This window comes from Populus trichocarpa, chromosome 19 (genome assembly GCF_000002775.5).
Source record: "Populus trichocarpa isolate Nisqually-1 chromosome 19, P.trichocarpa_v4.1, whole genome shotgun sequence".
In the NCBI taxonomy this organism is placed as follows: Eukaryota; Viridiplantae; Streptophyta; class Magnoliopsida; order Malpighiales; family Salicaceae; genus Populus; species Populus trichocarpa.
Genome location: NC_037303.2, coordinates 14,045,572 through 14,070,118, shown reverse-complemented (window position 1 = coordinate 14,070,118; position 24,547 = coordinate 14,045,572). Strand labels below are relative to the sequence as shown.

The 24,547-nt window shown below is 31.0% G+C and overlaps 2 protein-coding genes and 1 long non-coding RNA gene across 4 annotated transcripts in view; 1 reads left to right on the top strand and 2 right to left on the bottom strand.

The window, feature by feature from the left end:
* LOC112325292 (uncharacterized) overlaps positions 1–11,117 on the top strand; it is a 35,791-nt gene extending 24,674 nt beyond the window's left edge. The window contains exon 2 of the long non-coding RNA XR_008058240.1: positions 10,737–11,117. This is a non-coding gene — a long non-coding RNA (uncharacterized LOC112325292). The remainder of the gene's footprint in view (positions 1–10,736) is intronic.
* Positions 5,982–7,091, bottom strand: LOC112325224 (uncharacterized). 2 transcript variants are annotated; one of them, XM_024591132.2, is made up of 2 exons: positions 6,730–7,091; positions 5,982–6,491 (listed from the first exon to the last, which is right to left on the bottom strand). In XM_024591132.2, exons 1-2 carry the CDS (start codon positions 6,956–6,958, stop codon positions 6,172–6,174), a joined length of 549 nt encoding a protein of 182 aa, XP_024446900.1. In that variant the 5' UTR covers positions 6,959–7,091; the 3' UTR covers positions 5,982–6,171. The 2 variants fall into 2 exon arrangements, with proteins under 2 accessions (XP_024446900.1, XP_024446901.1); XM_024591133.2 differs by having other exon boundaries at positions 5,982–6,488; positions 6,730–7,090.
* On the bottom strand, positions 10,589–13,915 carry LOC112325227 (transcription factor SFL2-like). The gene is made up of 3 exons (XM_024591145.2): positions 12,272–13,915; positions 10,910–10,983; positions 10,589–10,819 (listed from the first exon to the last, which is right to left on the bottom strand). Exons 1-3 carry the CDS (start codon positions 13,818–13,820, stop codon positions 10,775–10,777), a joined length of 1,668 nt encoding a protein of 555 aa, XP_024446913.1. The 5' UTR covers positions 13,821–13,915; the 3' UTR covers positions 10,589–10,774.
* Between the last annotated feature and the right edge of the window lie 10,632 nt (positions 13,916–24,547).

The following is a 24,547-nucleotide window of genomic DNA, read 5'->3' as shown; positions in this document are numbered from 1 at the left end:
ATTTATTATCTATTTGATAAAGGGGTATTAGGACTTTTTAGCATGACTGATGTGCTTTTATGCCAGGTTTTAGGTATGCTTAGGATGTTTTTAGCATGACTGATATGCTTTTTAGCATTTTAAGTTTTTATTTTTTTAAAATTATTTTCAAGATCATCACAATAAAATTATTTAAAAATATCTAAAATAATTATTTTTAAAAAATTAAACGTGACTGATTGTTTTGAATCCTTCTTGCTTTTAACCGATGACAACCTAAACAGACGAAAATGACCTCCTCCTTCCTTCACCTCAATTGAGAGACAAATGAAGCCATAGTCAATAAAACTAGAATACGAAAGAAAGGTTTTTAATGAATCTTCAGTACATGAAACAACAATTATCTCGACTGCTTATATTAACCTACGCTGAATATATTTAAGCCACAAGTCCCAAACTTCTTTTATTACCACAAAAAATAAAAAATTATAGCATTCTTAGTACGCCCAATAAAACCTTCAGCAACCATAAAATCAGATCTTATTGCATAACTCTGAGCCAGAGGATACAAATTCAAAGACAAAGGCGATACAAGAAACAGAATCAAATTTGCCCCAACGCCAAGAGAAAGGAAATATCAACCACCCCTTCTTGCTAGTCTACGTACACTGTCACCACCTATACTAAAAATAAAACACAGTTAGGTGGTGGCCCAGTGGTAAGAGCTTGGGACCAAGAGGTTTGCTCCCTCTGTGGTCTCAGGTTCGAGCCATGTGGTTGCTCATATGATGGCCACTGGAGGCTTACATGGTCGTTAACTTCAGGGCCCGTGAGATTAGTCGAGGTGCGCGCAAGCTGGCCCGGACACCCACGTTAAACTAAAAAAAAAAAAAAAACACAGTTAGGTATTAATTAGGTGAACCATACACTCATTTGTATGCTAAAAAATAAAAACAAGTTAAGTTATATCCACATTAGGTTGGATCCTAATCAAACTAGGTTAAAACCCATCTTAATTAGATTAGAGGATTCATAGTATAATATATGTTGAGCGGTGATACTTTTATCAAAGAACCATCTTAATTCAAAAACTTAAACTGAGGTTTTAAGATATCATTTATATTATTCTCTAACACATTCCTTCAAGTGAAAGTCATTTGGGTTTGAAAATTACACAGACTCACATTACTTAATGCTTAATTTTCACAACCGAGTCCACACCCTTAAGATGACTAGAAAGTATATTTGAGGATGAAAGGATCAGATTGATAATGAGTGTCTTTATGTTCAAGAGCAGCTGCAATTCACGAAGAAGGCCAAGCTACTTCAAAAATTGAACTTTCCACGAAGGTTGTCAGTCAAATTTAAATTTTAGACTTTGGAAAAAATATTAATTTAAAAATGAAAACAAAAATTCTATCCTAGAGTCTTCTCTTCCGCGGATGACGAGGTCTTGAGGCAATGCGAAACACGTTGAACTTGGGCTCTGTAGACAAAAAAGCACCGAAACCAGTGAGAGGAAAAAGAAAAGGACCAGACTTGTGTTCTTCGTCTTTCGCTCTTATTTTTGTCCAAGTTCATTCATACTTTCCACCGTGTGAACATGCTGGCAAAGGCTACGTACGAGACAAGATAAGAAATCAAATCAGTCCAGAAATTATTTGCTAAAGGCAGTGGAAAAAGATTCAAAAGCAGCTGCCAGCCAAGCAAATGCCAAATCACTGGTAAAGTTAACCGATCAGAAATATTTGTGGGACCAAGGAATCTTTGCACGGTCTAATTATGGGACCATACCATGTAGCATTCAAGAGTCAATTTTTTTTTGGTCGTAAAGTTTTTTGAAATATAGCTAGAAAAGATAAAAATATTTAATATTGATAATTTTCTCTTTCCTTTCAAATATGGCAAATCACTGGTAAAGTTTTTTGAAATATGGCATTAAAAATATTTTTTTTTGATAATTTTCTCTTTCCTTTCAAATAATATTAACTATTAAAACCCTAACATGAAACCCTAGAAAACATATATAGGGACAAAAAGTGAAAAAAAAAACTTTGGAAATAAACTATAATTTTGCATGCTTCATAGACAATAAAAAAGAAAAAAGATTTTTTTGTTTGTGTTAATCTCGGTCAATGCTGTATATTTTTTTTTTTGAATTGATAAAATTAAAAACTTTGGAAATAAACTATTTTTAATGCCATGATAGTTTTAAGTTTTAAATTTTTAAAATTAAATTAATTTTTATAAAGTTGATGATCAATAATTTAATTCCATGATATTTTTTTTATATCATGAATACAGCAGCACATGCAAATCAAACCCAACTATCATGTTAAAATTATGTGAAGAGAATGAAATTAAGAAAAAAAATAATGTTAAAATGAATAATTGATTAAGGATAAAAATAATAAAAAATAAAAAAGCAAGTCGGAATTAGATGCACTGACTGCATATAGGATAATAGTGCATAATTGCTTGCTTTTCTATCACTGTCACTGCATAAATTCCAGCTTTTCTGTTCAAAGAATTTCAGATCTTTTGTCCATGCATGTATTTGACGCTAAAAGTTAATCAATGGCTACAGGAAAAGCTTTTATATATTATGTATGTGATGATTCACCAAAAAATTGATATGTGGAATCCAGCACAGTTCAATAAATAATTGTGGAATCCAGATGATATATTGATTGGTAGTTGAATTAGAGTATTTTGCTTTTGATAACTTTAGTGGATTCACTTTTCTCCTTGCATGCATTAATTAACTTGGGCTCAAAATAACTAGATATATAAAAAGTTTTAAAAAAGACCCATAAAACTAAAAAAAGGTTTTAAAAAACCTGTAAAAAGCCAGTAAAATCCCATAAAAACTCAATAAAAACAAAAAACAAGTTTTGCCAGTTTTTGTTAAAAAAAAAACCAAACTCTCATAACTTAAAGCTCTTTTAGTGAAAGGTTTCCTTTTTACGGTATAGAAAAAGAAGACAGATAAATATATACTTGAGTGCATAGTTTTGAAACTCGGCCTGGTGGTCAATCCGGTCTAATGATCGAGTCACGGGTCATATAAGTTGATCCGGGTTGACCCGGGTGCAAGCTGGCCGGACACCCATATTAAACTATATAAAAAAAAAAAACCAACATTTACCCTTGTTTTTTTTATAAAAAAAAAAACAAAAGAACCATTACACTATTATAGGTGAATAAAAAAATAATATAAGAAACGGTACAGTGAATCCTCTTTTATTATTTTCAGACTATTTGGAATTACGATAGTGGTGACGATTTACAATATTTTTTATTTAAAAATATATTAAAATAAAATTTTTTAATTTTTTAAAAATTATATTTAATATCAACACTTCAAAACGATCTAAAAATATTAAAAAAATATTTTAAATAATTTTTTTTAAAATACAGTTTTTACTACTTTTCCAATCACACCATGTTTCCTAATTAATTAGGTGGCCTTGTCCCTAGAGTCACTTTTTCTTCATGTTTCCTAATTGGTTAGGTGGCCTTGTCCCTAGAGTCACTTTTTCTTGGCGTGCATGGCATGGACTTCGGAGTCATTTTCAAGCAATTTAAAGAAATCTTTAACAAGTCCCGTGTTTTAAGGCTCTGCATTGATTTTTAGGAGTAAATGTGAATTGTTTAATGTTTTAAATTATAATGCGAGATTGGATAAACTTGATGAATTTAAAGATAATATAAATAATTAAAAAATATATAGTTTGATTTAAAATAATTAAATTCAAGATATCTTTTTTTTTAAAAAAATTAAAATAAAATGACAACATATCAAATCGAACTGGGTTATTAAACAATAAAATGATTAATTTCCATGAGATAGAACTAGAACATTTTGATCAAAACTATTTAACCAGAATAGAACTAGAACATTTTGATCAAAATTTCCATGAGATATTGAGCGAGATTAAATTTTTTTCAATTTGTTTTTTTTTTAAACTGAAATAAGATATACTTGCCATTTCAATCCAAACATAACAAATTTAGGTTATTTTTTCTTCTCATAAAATAGCATGCCATATAGTAATTTAAACAAGATGAGAATTCTTTAATTTTGTCCTATAAAGTGGAGGCATTTTTAATTACTTAAATTATAGTAAAGGTATCTTAATTATACTTCTCATAAAACAGCATGCAATTTAATCATTTTCAAGCAAGTTGAGAATTATTTAATTTTGTCTGATAAAGTGGTGGCTAATTGGCTCGGAATTTTCTCACCTTTTTGGCGTTGGTCTATCGCTGTATATAATAAACGTGGAGTCATTTTTAATGTCTTGAATTATAATAAACGTCCGGGCTGTCTTAAATTAGCCGGCGTGGTCGACTCTGTATGATCATTTTATATTTTCATATATAGCATACAATTTTAAAGTAAAGCGGTTAATATTATATTTTTAAAAAGTTTTAAATTTTTTTATTTTTAATATTTTTAGATATTGTTATGATAGGTTGATATTAAAAATAATTTTTTAAAAATAAAAAAATATTATTTTAATATATTTAAAAAAACGCTTTGAACCAGTGCAATATTTTTAAATGCATTCTTAAAAATATGTCCTATTTATAAAGGAATAGTAAATGTATCTAATTTCATAGCTGTCGAGGAATCTGCCTGGAGTCATTTTTTCTTCTCATAAAACAGCGTGCAATTTTCAAGCAATTTGAGAATTCTTTAATTTGGTCCAATAAAGTGGTTGCCAAATGGCTCGTAATTTTCTCAACGTGTTGCCGTTGTCCTATCGTTGTCAGAAATCGGAAGTAAATATTAAAAATTAGTGGAATCCATCATTTACATTCTAATTAAAATCTCACAATTATCACTTTTTCTTCGCGTTCATAGCGTGGACTCTGCCCAGTCATTTTTTATTCTCATATATAGAACAGAATTTAACTGGAGTCATTTTTTCTTCTCATAAGACAACATGCAATTTAGTCATTTTTTAAGCAAGTTGGGAATTCTTTATTTGGTCCTATTAAGTGGTTGTCAATTTTTAATCTCTTAAATTATACAAAAGGTATGTGATCTGTTTGGAGCATGGTTGTTAATTCTGTTCACGTTAGTGTTTTGTTTTTTTAATTATATCTGCATGTTTTAGTTTTTGAATATTTTGACATGTATTTTTAGGATTATATAAAAAAATATAAATTTAAAAAAAAAATTTATTTAACTAGAATAGAACTAGAACATTTTGATCGGAGTTTTAGAAACAACTCGAGATTCTAAGCAAGATTAATTTTTTTTTTTTTCAGTTTGTTTTTTTGGGTTTTGCTCAAGTCCGATAACCCCGATCGATAACCCCATGGAATCATTTGCACCTACAAGAGTCTAACCTGAAATCTTAATGAAACTTTTTTTAAATGAAAACAAACTTTTTTGTGTGCAATTGAAGGACCTGTTTGTTTTATTTAGTTTTTAATTTGGTCCTTTTTTTAAATGTTTTATCATAAATTTATGCTGTACTTAATTAAATTGATATCAAATTAAATTTTGAAAATTTATTAGAAACCTTGATTTTGCAAAAATATACAAAAACAATCTCAAAATATAAGATAACATTCAATATAATATACAATGATGAAATTGGAATAGAATAAAATTTAATGATGAAAGTGAGAATTTTAAAAAAATAGAACTATTAGTATAACATTGTCATCTCAAGTAAATTTAGGTAAATGAACAATAATGCTGTTAAAAAATAATATTCCTTTAGTTTTTTTCACACTTTATATTTTCTTGAGCCATGTTGCGGGAGGGTTTTCGAAGTCTTTTCTTTGACATTTCTTAAAGGTGGACGCTCTTTCCTCATGTTAACCCTTGTGCCTTCACGTCTATTTAATAAATTTTCTTGAATTTCCTCATGTTTTAACCTAAAAAGTTAATTAATTACCAGTTTTTCAAAATTCGCACCACACTAGTTAATTATTAGTTAAAATTCTTATATTATAGATACATTATCAGATTACTCCGTATCTCGCAAAAAGAGTTCTTTGTAAAAAAGAAAAAGAAACTAGTACATCAGAAGTGATACTATCCTTGAAATTAAGTAAGATAGAGAAAGGAAAGGGAAAGGAAAGTAATACAACAAACAATCCATTTTGACTTTAAAGGCACAAGCATATGCAATCACAAGTGAATATGAAAATTTTATGAGCAGAATTCATTCAGGCAGAGAAAAGCCCTTCATCAAGAGCAGATCGCAGCAGTTCTTGCGCTTTCTTGGCTAACATCAAACCTTGTCGCAGGCTCATTTCTCCTTCTTGGCACTTTTTAATTATCTCTTCTGGAATACCTTTTGAAGAAGATGAGGCTTTCAAGGAATTAACGATATAAGCAATTTCTACAACAACATTACTTCCTGCTTCCATTTCCGACAATTTCTTTAAACGTTCAAGTTGGGACTCAAAATCCGGTTTTGCTTCAGTGATCATGCTTTGCCGCTTAATCTTTGTAGAAGCAGCAACCGTGTGTTCTTCTTCAGCTGCTTGTTTAATTATGATTTAGCCAAGAAACAATAGTGTATTTATATACCATTAATTTTTAAGGAAAAAGCCAGAAACGTAGAGTTAAAAAATAAAAACAAGAACAAGAAAAACATGTTTTCCCTTCCCCCCCTTCCATTCAAAAGATTTGACTGAGAGGGAGCGAGATACATTAAGTGCAGACATGTTGACACAGGAATGAAATTTTGGGCATGTATGGAGGAGCTGCTAGAAACTCACCACGGACTAGAGATGATGACGTTGGTTGCAAAACACTGTCACCGGGTCTGTTAGTTATGGGAACGTTGGAAGCGGGCTCGCCGTCGTTGTTCAAGGACTGCTCAGAGTCATTACTGCGTTGTCTAGAGCCGGGAGGTCTAGGTCTTGAGGTAGAAGAAGAAGAAGAAACACGAAACTTTGTAAAAGAATTTGGTTGGGAATCAGTGGATGTTGTCCTGGGTTGTTCCATCGTTTTCTGTGGGATTGCTCGGATCTCAGAGAGCTCTCCCCTAATTAATCTATCGACTTCTAAGTTGACATGGTTGTGATTGGAGACTGGGAAGCGTGACTATTCTGAAGTAAGAGGTATCGAGGGTGGTGAAGGCAATTTATAAACAAAAACTTATCACCGTACAGCCAAACATTGCACAACTTTTCCAGAGCTATTGTCAGTTTGATCCCTCTTTTTTCTCACTTTGGCAATTTAGATTACAATGTTTTTGTTCAACTCTGTCATATGAGAAAGCTATTAGATCCACTCACATGAAGGGGATGTTTGGCACGAAGAAATCTCGATGTATTGTTTGCAATATGAATGCCGAAAATGTGATATATATATATATATATATAAGTGAAAAAATTAAACCGTGAAAAAAACTGATTAAACCGATTAAAAGGTTAAAAATGAGAATTCTCACTCACATGAAGGGGATGTTTGGCATGAAGAAATCTCGATGTATTGTTTGCAATATGAATGCCGAAAATGTGATGTTTATATATATATATATATATATATATATAATGTTAAAAATGAGAATTCTCTGTGATATGTATTTATTATGTTTTGTAAGGGTGAGAAAAGAACCAAAAAATTGATTAAACCGATTAGAATTCTGAATTGTGACTTTCTCTTTCATGGTTAAAATTTGACAACACTTATCTTTTTCATCTCTCTAACCTTGAACTGAAAAATAAAATAAATAAACTTGTATATCAAAACTGATTTTTTAAAATTTCAAAAGATCTAAATTGTATGAATGATATTATTTTTAAAGATGAAGGAACTAAGTTTATTTTGCTTGAAGTCTCTGGTACGTCATCCATGTTAGGTGTCTTTTTCATTTCAGTTCTCATACTTTCAACTTCAATCTTAACTAAAAAATCATAAGTAACTAGCATTTAATTATAATTAAATAATACAATATAAAACTTTGAGTTAGGTGTATTTATATACTATATATCTCTCTCGTTAAAAAATACTTTATCGTGAAATTAATAAGAAACTTTTTAATATTAAGTTAGTATTTATAGAGAAGAAATAAATAATATATAGAAAAGAAAAGTATAGGTATGTTGTGTGTAATATCTCTGGATTTAGCCTATTTTTGGCTGTGAAGAAAATTAGTCCCTTCTCTACTAGGTCTATTTATATAATATATATCTCTCTCGTTAAAAAAGTTATTATCCTGATAAAGTAATGTTTGTTCTAATTGGAAATCTGATCGTGAACAAAAATCATAGTCACAAGGTAATTAGTTGTCAAACTGGGCTATCCCAATTTTTGGATTTTCAAATGAATAACAATAAATAAATAAAATTTAATAATCAAATGAATACGAATTGAAAGTTTGAGAATTAACAAGAATGAAATTATAAATTTAAAAGTCAATTTGATCAAAGAATTTATAAGTTTGAGAACTTAATTAATATTAGAATTAGTTTAATTAATGATACCAGAGGTTTAATGGAAAAAGTATGGGGTTGATTTGGGTTGAAATTACAAAAAATTAAAGTTTAAGGACCAAAGTGAACAGGTGGTAATACCATGGGAGGTTAATTGATTTTTCCAAGGATAATTTTGAAAGAATTAAAAGTTGAAAAGCCAATTAAAAATTGAATTGATTAAATTAAAAACCAGTGACTGTTTTGTAAATGGCACCAAAATCCAGGGGTTCAAATTGTTCAAATACAATTGATCTAGGGTTCAACTTCAGGGGAGCAAATTGAAAATAGCATTTCAGATGAAAACGACGTTGTTTCAAAGAAACTGTTCATTCACCTTCTTCATTCCACCGATTCAGCAGAAACTGCAGCAAAACCATTCGGGTCACTTCTCCTACCAGCTGCCCACCTCGCCCCCACGATGCCATATTCAAATGCCAAGATGTCGTGACCAATAGTCGTGTAATGGCAGGACTGTTGGTCCCTGTTTTTTCTCAAAACAGAGACGAACATGCCTCATTATCTTGAGGCACGAACGCACAACATTCTCTAGCTTTACAAAATCCAGAGAAAGGCTAGATAAGTGCGGGATTGAACGAACGAGTAGAAGAGAACAAGAGTGGAGGAAAGAACAAAGAAAACCAGGAAGACAGAAAAAAACAAACAGAGACTCAGAAACGAAAAACAAAGACGGAAAAAAACAAACAGAGACTTAGAAACGAAAAACAAAGACAGAAAAAAAAAGACAATAGAGGATGAAGAAGAAAAACACAAAGGACAAACAAGAAACAGAGAGCAGAGGAGAAAGGTAGAAGGGGAGAGAACCGACAGAGAATTAAAAGAAGTAAGACCAGAAGAGAAGCGCACGAAAAACAGAAGTAGAGGGAAGAAAGTAGCTTTGGCCAGCCAGTACACCTTCGCCATCGTCTTCGTCCCCAAGCACCAGAAAAACATAGAGGACAAACAAGAAAAAGAGAGCAGAGTAGAGAGGCAGAAGGGGAAAGAACCGAGAGAGAAAAGAAGCAAGACCAGAAGAGAAGCGCACGAAAAACAGAAGCAGAGGGGAGAAAGTAGCCTTGGCCAGCCAGTACACCTTCGCCATCATCTTCGTCCCCAAGCACCAGGTATGCTACGTTTTCCCTCCCCTTACATTTTAATTACCCTTCGACTGTAGCAAGCTTGCGTGAACAATTAACGCATGCCTACGGGTAAAAACCGGCCGGGTTACTGGTTTGGGCCAGTAACCAAACTAGATTAAGCTGGCTGGGATAGATTCAGCCTAAAAAATAGAGAATAGCTGAGGCCAGGTTGGGTCTGGGTCTCATGTCCATCCAGTTCAATTTGTTTTAGGGCAAGGATATTTTTGGCAAAACACATCCTTAAATTTTCATAATTTTATTTCACTTTTTTTTTTTTGTATCTAGCCAAATAAGTCTTTTTAGATATAAAAAAATTTCAAAAAAAATCTTGGACCCTTTTAAATTTATTTGTGGGTCTCTTGTGCTTTTTTCTCTCTGATGATTTCACTGTATATTTGATTTGTTGATTTTTATTGTGAAATGTGAATCTGGTTGCAATTCATATCTGTTTTTTTCATAAAAAAATTACAATAAAAAAATATATATGCTTTGCTTTTATTTCAAATTTTATTGGTTTATTCACCAGTAGTACTAGAATCAGGAATACCATGCTTTTTTGTGTTGCATAATATTTATCAATGTTAGAATTGAAAGTATTCATATCCGAATATTCATTAGTACTAAAATTAAGAATATTACAAGCAGACTATCAGTAACATAATACAACAAACTCTTAGCAATTTAAAATAAAATTAGCAATACAACCTACTTCATGTAGGTTGTTTAAAAAGTGATAATATATTTTTTTACGTAACTAGTTCTGTATTATAGAATTTTTATTATCCAATTAGAATTTTTAGTAACCATAATAATACTAGATGAAATTCTATTTAAATGAGATATTTTTTTCTCTAATAATAACACGGAAGATATTTATTTTTTTCACAATTAAAGTTTTAAAGATTACTGTGATATCAGTTGAGATAAAAGACAGCTTTCCTATTTACACTACAAAGAAGGTTATGTCTTGCTAAATTAACTCATAATTAAAAATAAATAAAAAACCTGAGGCCACAAGCTACGAAGCACCAAACCAAAAATAAAATGCCAATAATTAATATGAATATATGACAATTAGCTCTTTTGTCTATTGAAGGCAAGAGGCCCTTTAATTTCCTTAATTGAAGCATCAATTAATTTGTAGTTGATTTCTTGTGCTCTTGTCAGGTTCCGGTCGCCATTAGACTCTAAGCTCTAAAGCAAAATTACTGCGACCCCTTCTGGATGGCATCGGTTGATTTATGGCCCAACTGCAGTGGAACAAAAGCAATGTGTTAATTAATATATTGGGAGAGGAGGGATAGGCTGAGTAGCCGAGAGAGACATTAACACACACGTACAGCAGCAAGTACACTTCGCCGACAACAATCCTTCACATGCTTATGGCAGGAACGACATTTCAACTCATGATCACCTGTAATTGCAGTCGATGAGTTAGTACGAGTTCATATTTACACTACACATTTGCACTTCTTTTGTGAGATACCAAGGAAGAATACATATTCCCTTTCTGCTTATAATTAAATATTCAAAGAAGAGGTTGGAGAATGTTGTTATAGTTGTTTTTTAAAATATATTTTAATTAAAACTATATAAAATAAAAATTTATTATTATTTTTTAAAAATTATTTTTTATATTAAAATATCAAAACAATTTAAAAACACCATAAAAAATATTCATTTTATAAAAAAAATTAAAATTAAAAATATATAATTTATACCGTATTTCCAAACAATTTATAAATTTAATACCTGTCTAGAAAATTTCATTTTCAACTCGCAGCAACTAATTAATGGCAGAAAGTTAATACTAACAGGACGCCCATCAATACCTAATGCATCAAGTCCTGGTCTAAAACACAAATTCTTGTTAGCAAAAATTGCTAGGATTTATAAAAGTTTTGTTTGGAAATGGGCATTTTATATTTCTTTATTTTTCTAAAAAAAACTGAAGAGGACTAAAAGCTGTTTCCAACTTCTCAACTGTAATAGAAAATTTTGAAAAAAAGATGTTAAAAGAATAAGAATTAAAAGTGAATTATCATATTTGAAGAAAGTTTAATTGAAAATCGATTAACTTGCTAATTTCAATTGTATTATATGCATGTGATAAGGATAGACCTAAATTTGCTTCGTAAGTGTTATTGACCGGAACAGTTTGATTGAATTAAAAGTTTAAAACCAAATATGTGAAAGTAAACACGACTGAACGTAAATTAAATCAACTAAGAAAAGATATTTTATGGATAATAGTAAATACTAATATAAATCAAATCAAAATTAAACATAATTATAAAAATAACCTAAAATTACTTATAAAAAATTAAAAAATATATTTATGGTTTTAAACGAGAAATGGAATAAGAAGGGAGGGAAATATACCAAAACAAAGAATTTTTCCCCTTCAAAATTTCTTTATCCCCTTACCCTTCCTCCACGAAATGAGGGTTAAATGTTAACTTCCTTAAAATGATTCTCTCTTTCTAAATTTGTACCAAACATGAGGGATGAAAATTGAAAGTAGCGAAGTATTTCACCTCTCTTTTTTTTAACATACATCAAACCAAGATTTATTAAAATTCTAGCTTTGATTTAATTATTTTTTGTTCAGAGATAATGATGTATAAATTGAAGTAGCTGTAAATGAAGAGGGAATCACTTCAGATATTTCACCAACTCAGATTTTATTCATGGGATCGTACCATTTTCTGTATCACCAGGCAATCGGGATGGCCGACTGGTAGATGCTGTATACAATGTTGCTGGTGAAGAAGTTTTCGCTGTTGCTGCTGTTAGCGGCCGCGTCAGTGATGATGGCTTTGTCGTTTCAACAAGTAGAGGAATGGTACCAAAACTAGTTAGAAAACCTGCAGTACTACTCGAAGATGCTGAAGGGTCTGAAATATTAGTTGACGTTTTCGTTCCATTGTTTTTAGAAGGTAGAGTTTGTGAAGATGAGAATATGTCTGGGGTTACAGATGGTTGAATTTGTGATGTTGGTGACAGTGGCAGCAGCAGCTGTGAAGGTTCAGATGGCGGCTGTTTTGAAGGTTGAGATGCATTGTTGTTCATCGACTCTTTGTTATCAAACGTATCCCAAAAGATTGAGAATATGTCTGCTTTTTCTCCCCGATGATCAGGGGTTACAGATGGTTGAATTTGTGATGTTGGTGACAGTGGCAGCAGCAGCTGTGAAGGTTCAGATGGCGGCTGTTTTGAAGGTTGAGATGCATTGTTGTTCATCGACTCTTTGTTATCAAACGTATCCCAAAAGATTGAGAATATGTCTGCTTTTTCTCCCCGATGATCAGGGGTTACAGATGGTTGAATTTGTGATGTTGGTGACAGTGGCAGCAGCAGCTGTGAAGGTTCAGATGGCGGCTGTTTTGAAGGTTGAGATGCATTGTTGTTCATCGACTCTTTGTTATCAAACGTATCCCAAAAGGTTGAGAATATGTCTGCTTTTTCTCCCCGATGATCAGGGGTTACAGATGGTTGAATTTGTGATGTTGGTGACAGTGGCAGCAGCAGCTGTGAAGGTTCAGATGGCGGCTGTTTTGAAGGTTGAGATGCATTGTTGTTCATCGACTCTTTGTTATCAAACGTATCCCAAAAGGTTGAGAATATGTCTGGTTTTTCTCCCTGATGATCAGGGGTTACAGATGGTTGAATTTGTGATGTTGGTGACAGTGGCAGCAGCAGCTGTGAAGGTTCAGATGGCGGCTGTTTTGAAGGTTGAGATGCATTGTTGTTCATCGACTCTTTGTTATCAAACGTATCCCAAAAGGTTGAGAATATGTCTGCCTTTTCTCCCTGATGATCAGGGGTTACAGATGGTTGAATTTGTGATGTTGGTGACAGTGGCAGCAGCAGTTGTGAAGGTTGAGATGGCGGCTGTTTTGAAGGTTGAGATGCATTGTTGTTCATCGACTCTTTGTTATTACGCGTATCCCGGCGGAGGGTTGAGAATATGTCTGGTTTTTCTCCCTGATGATCAGGGGTTACAGATGATTGAATTTGTGATGTCGGTGGCATAGGCGGCAGCTGTTGTGAAGGTTGAGATGCGGCGTTGTTCATCGACTCTTTGTTATCACGCTTATCCCGGAAGGAATTGGGTGGAAGAGGAGGAATGTCTCGTGGAGACTCGATAGCATAATTTTCACATGGAAGCTTATCATGGTGGGAAGACACTTTTGAACTTGGAGGTGGATTATTTTTATTCAAATTTGTGTTATGAGCCTCCTGCACCATTATGAGGACGTCCACGTCTCGATGGTTTTCTCCCTTCTCATCCCTGTAAAACAAGCCTCTTATAGTACAAACTTGAGAAAGATGGACTTCTTTTTTCTTTTTCCTTTTTCATTTACTCGGTCAAATGACCATTCCCTTAAAAAACTTGAGAACTTGGTTAGGTGATTCAAGATAGATTTTTTTTTTAATTTCCTTAAAAACAATTTCAGGACCAGCATCAGGATGAATTTATTTATATTTCTTTTTTACACAAGATTGATATACGTCTATAAGATCGTTCAAAAAAATTATTTAATCTCAACCGACGAACAAGCTAACTCTAGGATATTAATTACCATAGACAAAAAAGTTATATAGAAATGTTGACTCAATCTCTAAATAATAAGCTAACCAAAAGAAGAATATAAATCCTCCTAAATTAATATTTCATAAATAAACATTAATTCTAAAGTAATGAAACTTTATAAATATATAATCTCGATAAATTAATAATTTTGATTAAATAATATTTAATGTATAAATTAATTAATAATCTTTTATAGTCCAAAGAGTATTAATTTATAGATATTTAACTGTATTGTTTTTTATGATGTTGAATCTGTGTTTAAAGTCTCCATCATTGCCATTTCCTCTTTTCTACGATTTTTCTCATAATAGAAAACCAAACAAACTTCTCTCCACTCGCAAGGAAGTCCAGCCAGAGGGTTCATAATTGAAATAAAGTTGGTTTTTCTTTAACTTTACTTTGTCCCTAATATTTTTCCTTAAAGTATCATATTTGATATACTTGATTCATGACAACAAAAACCTTGTAATTTGTTCCAATTATTGATACAGACAAAAATTAAATACAGCAAACAAATATAAAACACAAAAAATTAATGAGTAAATGGAATTGCAATGTGAAATCTAAATTCACAACTTTATTCTCTCTATCATAACCTATTTTTAGGTTATTTTCTCTAATTTTTCTTCTAAGATAAAAAATAAAATAAAAAAAAACAAAGAAAATTGATCACAACAACTTGGTAAAAGGAAGTTGGAGAGGATTTCAAATATGTAGAAAAATCAAGTTGAAAATTTTAGACGAACTTGAAAGCCTGATCATACCCCGTTGTTCCCAAGACTAAGAAAACAATGCAGATTCAAAGTCAAATTAAATGATTATTAGACGAATCTGCATAAAAGTTCAAAAACGTAATTAGATTTTTTAAAGGCCAATTTAATTGAATCATAAGAAGAAAATAAGAGTTTAATTATGTTTAAGAATTAATTTGGGTTCAATTAAAGGATTTAATTACGTGCAAGGACTTAATTATACTTTAAATGGGTCAAATTAATTTTATTAGGGATTTAATTGGTGACAAATTAAGTTTGGGAGCCCAATTTTAGCTTAATTAGGAAGATTAATTAAGATTTTAGAAGACCAAACATAATTTTTACAAAGTCAAGTGATTGTAATCAGGGATAAAATCGCAAGAAAATCAAATTTTAGGGTTAATGGAGGGCTAAATTGAAGAAATTCGCTACCAAGAACTTTTTTGAAAAAGGCACTAAACTTCAGGGATCCAATTTGGCCCAAGATAAGGGTGAAATTGAAAACAATTGAACGTTTAATGGTCAAATGAGGGTCAATTTACATAAATCCAAAACCAAGAACTATAATGACCAAAAAATGTTGAAATTCAGGGTTGGTATTGAAGTTTGGCAGGGGAAAATTGCATAAAATTAAAAGTTTGAGGTCAATTAGGGATGTAATTAAAAGAAATCAAAAGTCTTAGGAGTAAATTAAACTTTGGTCAAATTCCTAAATTAAAACCCTTAAATCCAAAATGATGTTTTTATTTGAGCTTGATCTAATGATCAAATCAAAAGTTATGATTTTTTAAGCTATCATTATGATCTGGAGCGATCAGATCTCCTTTTAAGCTTAGACCTGTCCCATATGTCTATAAATATATTTGCTACGCCATCCAAATAACTTATCCAAGGCAAATACTTTTTTAATTGTGACAGATTCACACCTGATTACTTAGAATCATTTGTTTTCTCAATTCTGGCTGCATCAATTACTCATGTTGAATTTAAAATGTTTATTTTGATATAAAAATTGAGTTATGATCTATTATACAATAAAAAAAAGTTGTTACAGAGGACAGTGCAAATCTTTAGATATATCAAAGCTTTAACAGTGATAAAACGACTTTGAACTCTTGTTAAATACAAATTAAGGAAAAACAAAAAAAATCTTTTGTCTTATATATCATAGACATATAAGATCCATATTTACTTGTCGGAGTTATTATAGATTGTTTATTGTAGATCATGGTGTAAAGCTTTCTATATATGTTTCTCAAATTCTTTATTTCTTCTAGAATAAATAAATGTCAACTAATATTAAAGGAGTTATTGATGACTTGAGTAATAGAGGGCTGACATTAAAAAATTACTGATGTAGAGGGAATTAATTAACTATTATACCAATAAATGATATCTTTAACACCATTTTTAGATGGAAGTAAAAAAAATATTGCATGACATACTTGCATTTAACAGTAATAGTTCACAGATTGAGCACATCTACAAAAACATACAAACATAAAGAAAAAATAATACAAAGTGTGAGGGGCCCAAAAATAAATCAACGAAGACCCCCTAATATTTTTGGAATTTTATGTTATCGAAAAGGGGTTTGTTTGGTCAAATTTCAAATTAGAATGGGCATAAAAATTATGACCAAGGCATAAGGGTGTGTTTTGCCAAGCACACCCTTAGCAAACACAATTTGGGCAAGCTAGGCCTAAAGCCCAGACCCAGCCCACTTTTTTTTTTTCTTTTTGGGTTGGATCTAGCCCAGCCATGCGGGCTGGGCTAGGTTCAGACCAGTAACCCGGCCGATATATTTTTATTTGCTAGTGTGCGCAAGCTACTCGCGCACACTTGCTATAGGAAGAGAGTAATTAAAAGTGAAAAGGAAGGGATGAAATGACTTACATGTTGTTGGACTGCTGTTGCCAACTTCTTGAGCGAAGATTGATGCAGGCACTCGTTGCTGGGAAAATTGGTATTATTCCTTCTGCATTTTTTTTCCTCCCTCTAGTGCATACACTGAGGTCTGTATTTATAGCATTAGAGTCCCTTTGCGTGTGAGAAACAAAGTTTCAATCAAACTTATTCTCTTTTTTGAAGTTTGAATTTGATTAAGAATCAAATTTGAAAGCAGATAACTATCATTATCTTGAAGACAAGGATTATCTTGAAGATAGAGATTATCTTGAAGATAGGATAGAATGACAAAAGTACATTGTAGTCCCTAGTTTCCGTGCAAGCTGACAAATCATATTTTTCATCGAAATAAATCTCTGATCTTTTAATTTTACATTTTAAACCCCGTAAAATTAAATTAAAAAGCCAATGGGCCAAAATTGGGTTACAACAACCTTGGTGCCACTTATTTGTCTGTGAATCCTGTTTTTCATGCTTGCACAAAACATGTTGAGGTTGATTATCATTTTGTTCGAGATAGAGTTGTGAAGAAGGAGATTCAAATTTGTTTTATTTCCTCTCAAGATCAACTTGCAGATGTCTTCACTAAGCCACTTCCTACTGCTTCGTTTACTGCTTTTCGTTTCAAGCTTCGGGTTGATCCTCCACCCTCGGCTTGAAGGGACATATTATAGAATGTACCTATATAGAAAATATTGTAGACATACTATATAGAAAGTATTGTAGTCATACTCTTGTATTGTAATTTTCACCATTACTATTGTATATTGCCCTACACATATATATAGAAAAGGTTGGTTAACCAATGGGTTAAGCCTCCTAATTATTCTCAACGATTGTCAATTCCTCTTTTCTATGATTTTTCTCATAATATAAAACCAAACACACTTCTCTCCACTCGCTAGGAGTCCAACCAGAGGGTCCATAATTGAAATAAAATTGGTTTTTCTTCAACTTTACTTTGTTCCTATTGTTCCTTAAAGTATCATATTTGATATACTTGATTCATGAAAACAAAAACCTTGTAATTTGATCTAATTATTGATGCACACAAAAACTAAAAACAGCAAATAAACATTAAACACAAAAATTTAATAAGTAGAAGGAGTTGCAGATGTGAACTTTAAATTCACAACTTTATTCTCTTTATCATAACCTATTTTTTGGTTATTCTCTCAAATTTTCCTTCCAAAATAAAAATAATAAATAAAATAATAATAATAACAAGAAGATTGGCAACTTGGCAAAAACAAACTGGGGAGGATTTCAAATATGTGAAAAAATCAAGCTGAAATTTTTTGATGAAGTCGGGAGCCTGATCATACATTGTTGTACCAAAGACTAAGGAGACAATGCATATTCAAAATCAAATTAAATAATTATTAGACGTAATTAAGTCCAATAGCATAATTAGATTTTTAATATACCAATTTGATTTAATCATGTGAAGAAAATAAAAAGTTTAATTATGTTTAAGAATTAATTTGGGTCCAATTAAAGGATTTAATTAGATGCAAGAACTTAATTATACTTTAAATGGGTCAAATTAAATTTCTTATGGACTTAATTGGTGAAACATTAAGTTTGGGAGCCCAATTCAAGTTTAATTGAGAAGATTGAAATTTCAGAGGACCAAACATAATTTTTACAAAGTCAATTGATTGTAATCAGGGGTAAAATTGCAAGAAAATCAAAGTTTGGGGTCAATTGAGAGCTAAATTAAAGAAATTCGCAGCCAAAGATTTTTTAAAAAAAAGTGCTAAACTTCAGGAATCCAATTTGGCTGAAGACAAAGGTGAAATTAAAGATAATTGAATGTTTAATAGTCAAATGATGGTCAATTTGCATAAATCCAAAATCAATGACCACAATAAAAAAAGACGTTGAAATTCAGGGTTGGTATTGAAGTTCGGCAAATGCAAAATTGCATGAGATTAAAAGTTTAAAGTCAGTTAGGGATGTAATTAAAAAAAATCAACAGTCTTAGGACTAAATTGAACTTTGATCAAATTCCTAAATTAAAACCCTTAAAGCTAAAATGACATTGGTATTTGAACTTAATCCAACAGTCGAATAAAAAAGTTATAGCTTTTTTAAGTCATCATTATGGTTTAGAGTGATAAGACCACCTTTTGGGCCTAAACATTTTTTACTGGTCTATAAATACAACTGTTATGTCATCCAAATAATTTGCCTGAGGTAGATTCCTATCTAGTTGTGACAGATTCACACCTAACCACTCAAAATTATCTATCTCAAGACCGATTGCATCAATTATTCATGTAGAATTGAAAGTGTTTGTTTTGATATAAACACTGAGTTATGATCTATTATACAATTAAAAAAAAAGTTGTTAGAGAGGAAATGCAAGAGTGTTGACAGTGCAAAACTACTTGATTTTTAGATATATCAAAGCTTTAACAATGATAAAACGACTTTGAACTCTTGTTAAATGCAAATTAAGGAAAAACAAAAAAACATCTTGTCTTATATATCATAAACATATAAGATCCATATTTACTTGTCGGGGTTATTATAGATTTTTAATGTTGTAGATCATTGTGTAAAAATTTCTATATATGTTTCTCAAATTCTTTATTTCTTCTAGAATAAATAAATGTCAACTAATATTAAAGGAGTTATTGATGACTTGAGCAATAGAGGGCTGACATTAAAAAATTACTGATGTAGAGGGACTTAATTAACTATTATACCAATAAAGGGACTGATTAAAACATGTTTTAATAGTTCAGGGATAAACTAATTATTCTTGGATTTTATTGAGTAGTTTGCAGTGATGTATGTTGAATCCTTTCTAATTTACCAACACTAAGTTCACATGCCAATTTTGACTTGAGAGACACTTTTTTATGAATAAAAGGTGGCTTATTGAAGAATACTTAGTAAAATATAAATTTATTATCTATTTGATAAAGGGGTATTAGGACTTTTTAGCATGACTGATGTGCTTTTATGCCAGGTTTTAGGTATGCTTAGGATGTTTTTAGCATGACTGATATGCTTTTTAGCATTTTAAGTTTTTATTTTTTTAAAATTATTTTCAAGATCATCACAATAAAATTATTTAAAAATATCTAAAATAATTATTTTTAAAAAATTAAACGTGACTGATTGTTTTGAATCCTTCTTGCTTTTAACCGATGACAACCTAAACAGACGAAAATGACCTCCTCCTTCCTTCACCTCAATTGAGAGACAAATGAAGCCATAGTCAATAAAACTAGAATACGAAAGAAAGGTTTTTAATGAATCTTCAGTACATGAAACAACAATTATCTCGACTGCTTATATTAACCTACGCTGAATATATTTAAGCCACAAGTCCCAAACTTCTTTTATTACCACAAAAAATAAAAAATTATAGCATTCTTAGTACGCCCAATAAAACCTTCAGCAACCATAAAATCAGATCTTATTGCATAACTCTGAGCCAGAGGATACAAATTCAAAGACAAAGGCGATACAAGAAACAGAATCAAATTTGCCCCAACGCCAAGAGAAAGGAAATATCAACCACCCCTTCTTGCTAGTCTACGTACACTGTCACCACCTATACTAAAAATAAAACACAGTTAGGTGGTGGCCCAGTGGTAAGAGCTTGGGACCAAGAGGTTTGCTCCCTCTGTGGTCTCAGGTTCGAGCCATGTGGTTGCTCATATGATGGCCACTGGAGGCTTACATGGTCGTTAACTTCAGGGCCCGTGAGATTAGTCGAGGTGCGCGCAAGCTGGCCCGGACACCCACGTTAAACTAAAAAAAAAAAAAAAACACAGTTAGGTATTAATTAGGTGAACCATACACTCATTTGTATGCTAAAAAATAAAAACAAGTTAAGTTATATCCACATTAGGTTGGATCCTAATCAAACTAGGTTAAAACCCATCTTAATTAGATTAGAGGATTCATAGTATAATATATGTTGAGCGGTGATACTTTTATCAAAGAACCATCTTAATTCAAAAACTTAAACTGAGGTTTTAAGATATCATTTATATTATTCTCTAACACATTCCTTCAAGTGAAAGTCATTTGGGTTTGAAAATTACACAGACTCACATTACTTAATGCTTAATTTTCACAACCGAGTCCACACCCTTAAGATGACTAGAAAGTATATTTGAGGATGAAAGGATCAGATTGATAATGAGTGTCTTTATGTTCAAGAGCAGCTGCAATTCACGAAGAAGGCCAAGCTACTTCAAAAATTGAACTTTCCACGAAGGTTGTCAGTCAAATTTAAATTTTAGACTTTGGAAAAAATATTAATTTAAAAATGAAAACAAAAATTCTATCCTAGAGTCTTCTCTTCCGCGGATGACGAGGTCTTGAGGCAATGCGAAACACGTTGAACTTGGGCTCTGTAGACAAAAAAGCACCGAAACCAGTGAGAGGAAAAAGAAAAGGACCAGACTTGTGTTCTTCGTCTTTCGCTCTTATTTTTGTCCAAGTTCATTCATACTTTCCACCGTGTGAACATGCTGGCAAAGGCTACGTACGAGACAAGATAAGAAATCAAATCAGTCCAGAAATTATTTGCTAAAGGCAGTGGAAAAAGATTCAAAAGCAGCTGCCAGCCAAGCAAATGCCAAATCACTGGTAAAGTTAACCGATCAGAAATATTTGTGGGACCAAGGAATCTTTGCACGGTCTAATTATGGGACCATACCATGTAGCATTCAAGAGTCAATTTTTTTTTGGTCGTAAAGTTTTTTGAAATATAGCTAGAAAAGATAAAAATATTTAATATTGATAATTTTCTCTTTCCTTTCAAATATGGCAAATCACTGGTAAAGTTTTTTGAAATATGGCATTAAAAATATTTTTTTTTGATAATTTTCTCTTTCCTTTCAAATAATATTAACTATTAAAACCCTAACATGAAACCCTAGAAAACATATATAGGGACAAAAAGTGAAAAAAAAAACTTTGGAAATAAACTATAATTTTGCATGCTTCATAGACAATAAAAAAGAAAAAAGATTTTTTTGTTTGTGTTAATCTCGGTCAATGCTGTATATTTTTTTTTTTGAATTGATAAAATTAAAAACTTTGGAAATAAACTATTTTTAATGCCATGATAGTTTTAAGTTTTAAATTTTTAAAATTAAATTAATTTTTATAAAGTTGATGATCAATAATTTAATTCCATGATATTTTTTTTTATATCATGAATACAGCAGCACATGCAAATCAAACCCAACTATCATGTTAAAATTATGTGAAGAGAATGAAATTAAGAAAAAAAATAATGTTAAAATGAATAATTGATTAAGGATAAAAATAATAAAAAATAAAAAAGCAAGTCGGAATTAGATGCACTGACTGCATATAGGATAATAGTGCATAATTGCTTGCTTTTCTATCACTGTCACTGCATAAATTCCAGCTTTTCTGTTCAAAGAATTTCAGATCTTTTGTCCATGCATGTATTTGACGCTAAAAGTTAATCAATGGCTACAGGAAAAGCTTTTATATATTATGTATGTGATGATTCACCAAAAAATTGATATGTGGAATCCAGCACAGTTCAATAAATAATTGTGGAATCCAGATGATATATTGATTGGTAGTTGAATTAGAGTATTTTGCTTTTGATAACTTTAGTGGATTCACTTTTCTCCTTGCATGCATTAATTAACTTGGGCTCAAAATAACTAGATATATAAAAAGTTTTAAAAAAGACCCATAAAACTAAAAAAAGGTTTTAAAAAACCTGTAAAAAGCCAGTAAAATCCCATAAAAACTCAATAAAAACAAAAAACAAGTTTTGCCAGTTTTTGTTAAAAAAAAAACCAAACTCTCATAACTTAAAGCTCTTTTAGTGAAAGGTTTCCTTTTTACGGTATAGAAAAAGAAGACAGATAAATATATACTTGAGTGCATAGTTTTGAAACTCGGCCTGGTGGTCAATCCGGTCTAATGATCGAGTCACGGGTCATATAAGTTGATCCGGGTTGACCCGGGTGCAAGCTGGCCGGACACCCATATTAAACTATATAAAAAAAAAAAACCAACATTTACCCTTGTTTTTTTTTATAAAAAAAAAAACAAAAGAACCATTACACTATTATAGGTGAATAAAAAAATAATATAAGAAACGGTACAGTGAATCCTCTTTTATTATTTTCAGACTATTTGGAATTACGATAGTGGTGACGATTTACAATATTTTTTATTTAAAAATATATTAAAATAAAATTTTTTAATTTTTTAAAAATTATATTTAATATCAACACTTCAAAACGATATAAAAATATTAAAAAAATATTTTAAATAATTTTTTTTAAAATACAGTTTTTACTACTTTTCCAATCACACCATGTTTCCTAATTAATTAGGTGGCCTTGTCCCTAGAGTCACTTTTTCTTCATGTTTCCTAATTGGTTAGGTGGCCTTGTCCCTAGAGTCACTTTTTCTTGGCGTGCATGGCATGGACTTCGGAGTCATTTTCAAGCAATTTAAAGAAATCTTTAACAAGTCCCGTGTTTTAAGGCTCTGCATTGATTTTTAGGAGTAAATGTGAATTGTTTAATGTTTTAAATTATAATGCGAGATTGGATAAACTTGATGAATTTAAAGATAATATAAATAATTAAAAAATATATAGTTTGATTTAAAATAATTAAATTCAAGATATCTTTTTTTTTAAAAAAATTAAAATAAAATGACAACATATCAAATCGAACTGGGTTATTAAACAATAAAATGATTAATTTCCATGAGATAGAACTAGAACATTTTGATCAAAACTATTTAACCAGAATAGAACTAGAACATTTTGATCAAAATTTCCATGAGATATTGAGCGAGATTAAATTTTTTTCAATTTGTTTTTTTTTTAAACTGAAATAAGATATACTTGCCATTTCAATCCAAACATAACAAATTTAGGTTATTTTTTCTTCTCATAAAATAGCATGCCATATAGTAATTTAAACAAGATGAGAATTCTTTAATTTTGTCCTATAAAGTGGAGGCATTTTTAATTACTTAAATTATAGTAAAGGTATCTTAATTATACTTCTCATAAAACAGCATGCAATTTAATCATTTTCAAGCAAGTTGAGAATTATTTAATTTTGTCTGATAAAGTGGTGGCTAATTGGCTCGGAATTTTCTCACCTTTTTGGCGTTGGTCTATCGCTGTATATAATAAACGTGGAGTCATTTTTAATGTCTTGAATTATAATAAACGTCCGGGCTGTCTTAAATTAGCCGGCGTGGTCGACTCTGTATGATCATTTTATATTTTCATATATAGCATACAATTTTAAAGTAAAGCGGTTAATATTATATTTTTAAAAAGTTTTAAATTTTTTTATTTTTAATATTTTTAGATATTGTTATGATAGGTTGATATTAAAAATAATTTTTTAAAAATAAAAAAATATTATTTTAATATATTTAAAAAAACGCTTTGAACCAGTGCAATATTTTTAAATGCATTCTTAAAAATATGTCCTATTTATAAAGGAATAGTAAATGTATCTAATTTCATAGCTGTCGAGGAATCTGCCTGGAGTCATTTTTTCTTCTCATAAAACAGCGTGCAATTTTCAAGCAATTTGAGAATTCTTTAATTTGGTCCAATAAAGTGGTTGCCAAATGGCTCGTAATTTTCTCAACGTGTTGCCGTTGTCCTATCGTTGTCAGAAATCGGAAGTAAATATTAAAAATTAGTGGAATCCATCATTTACATT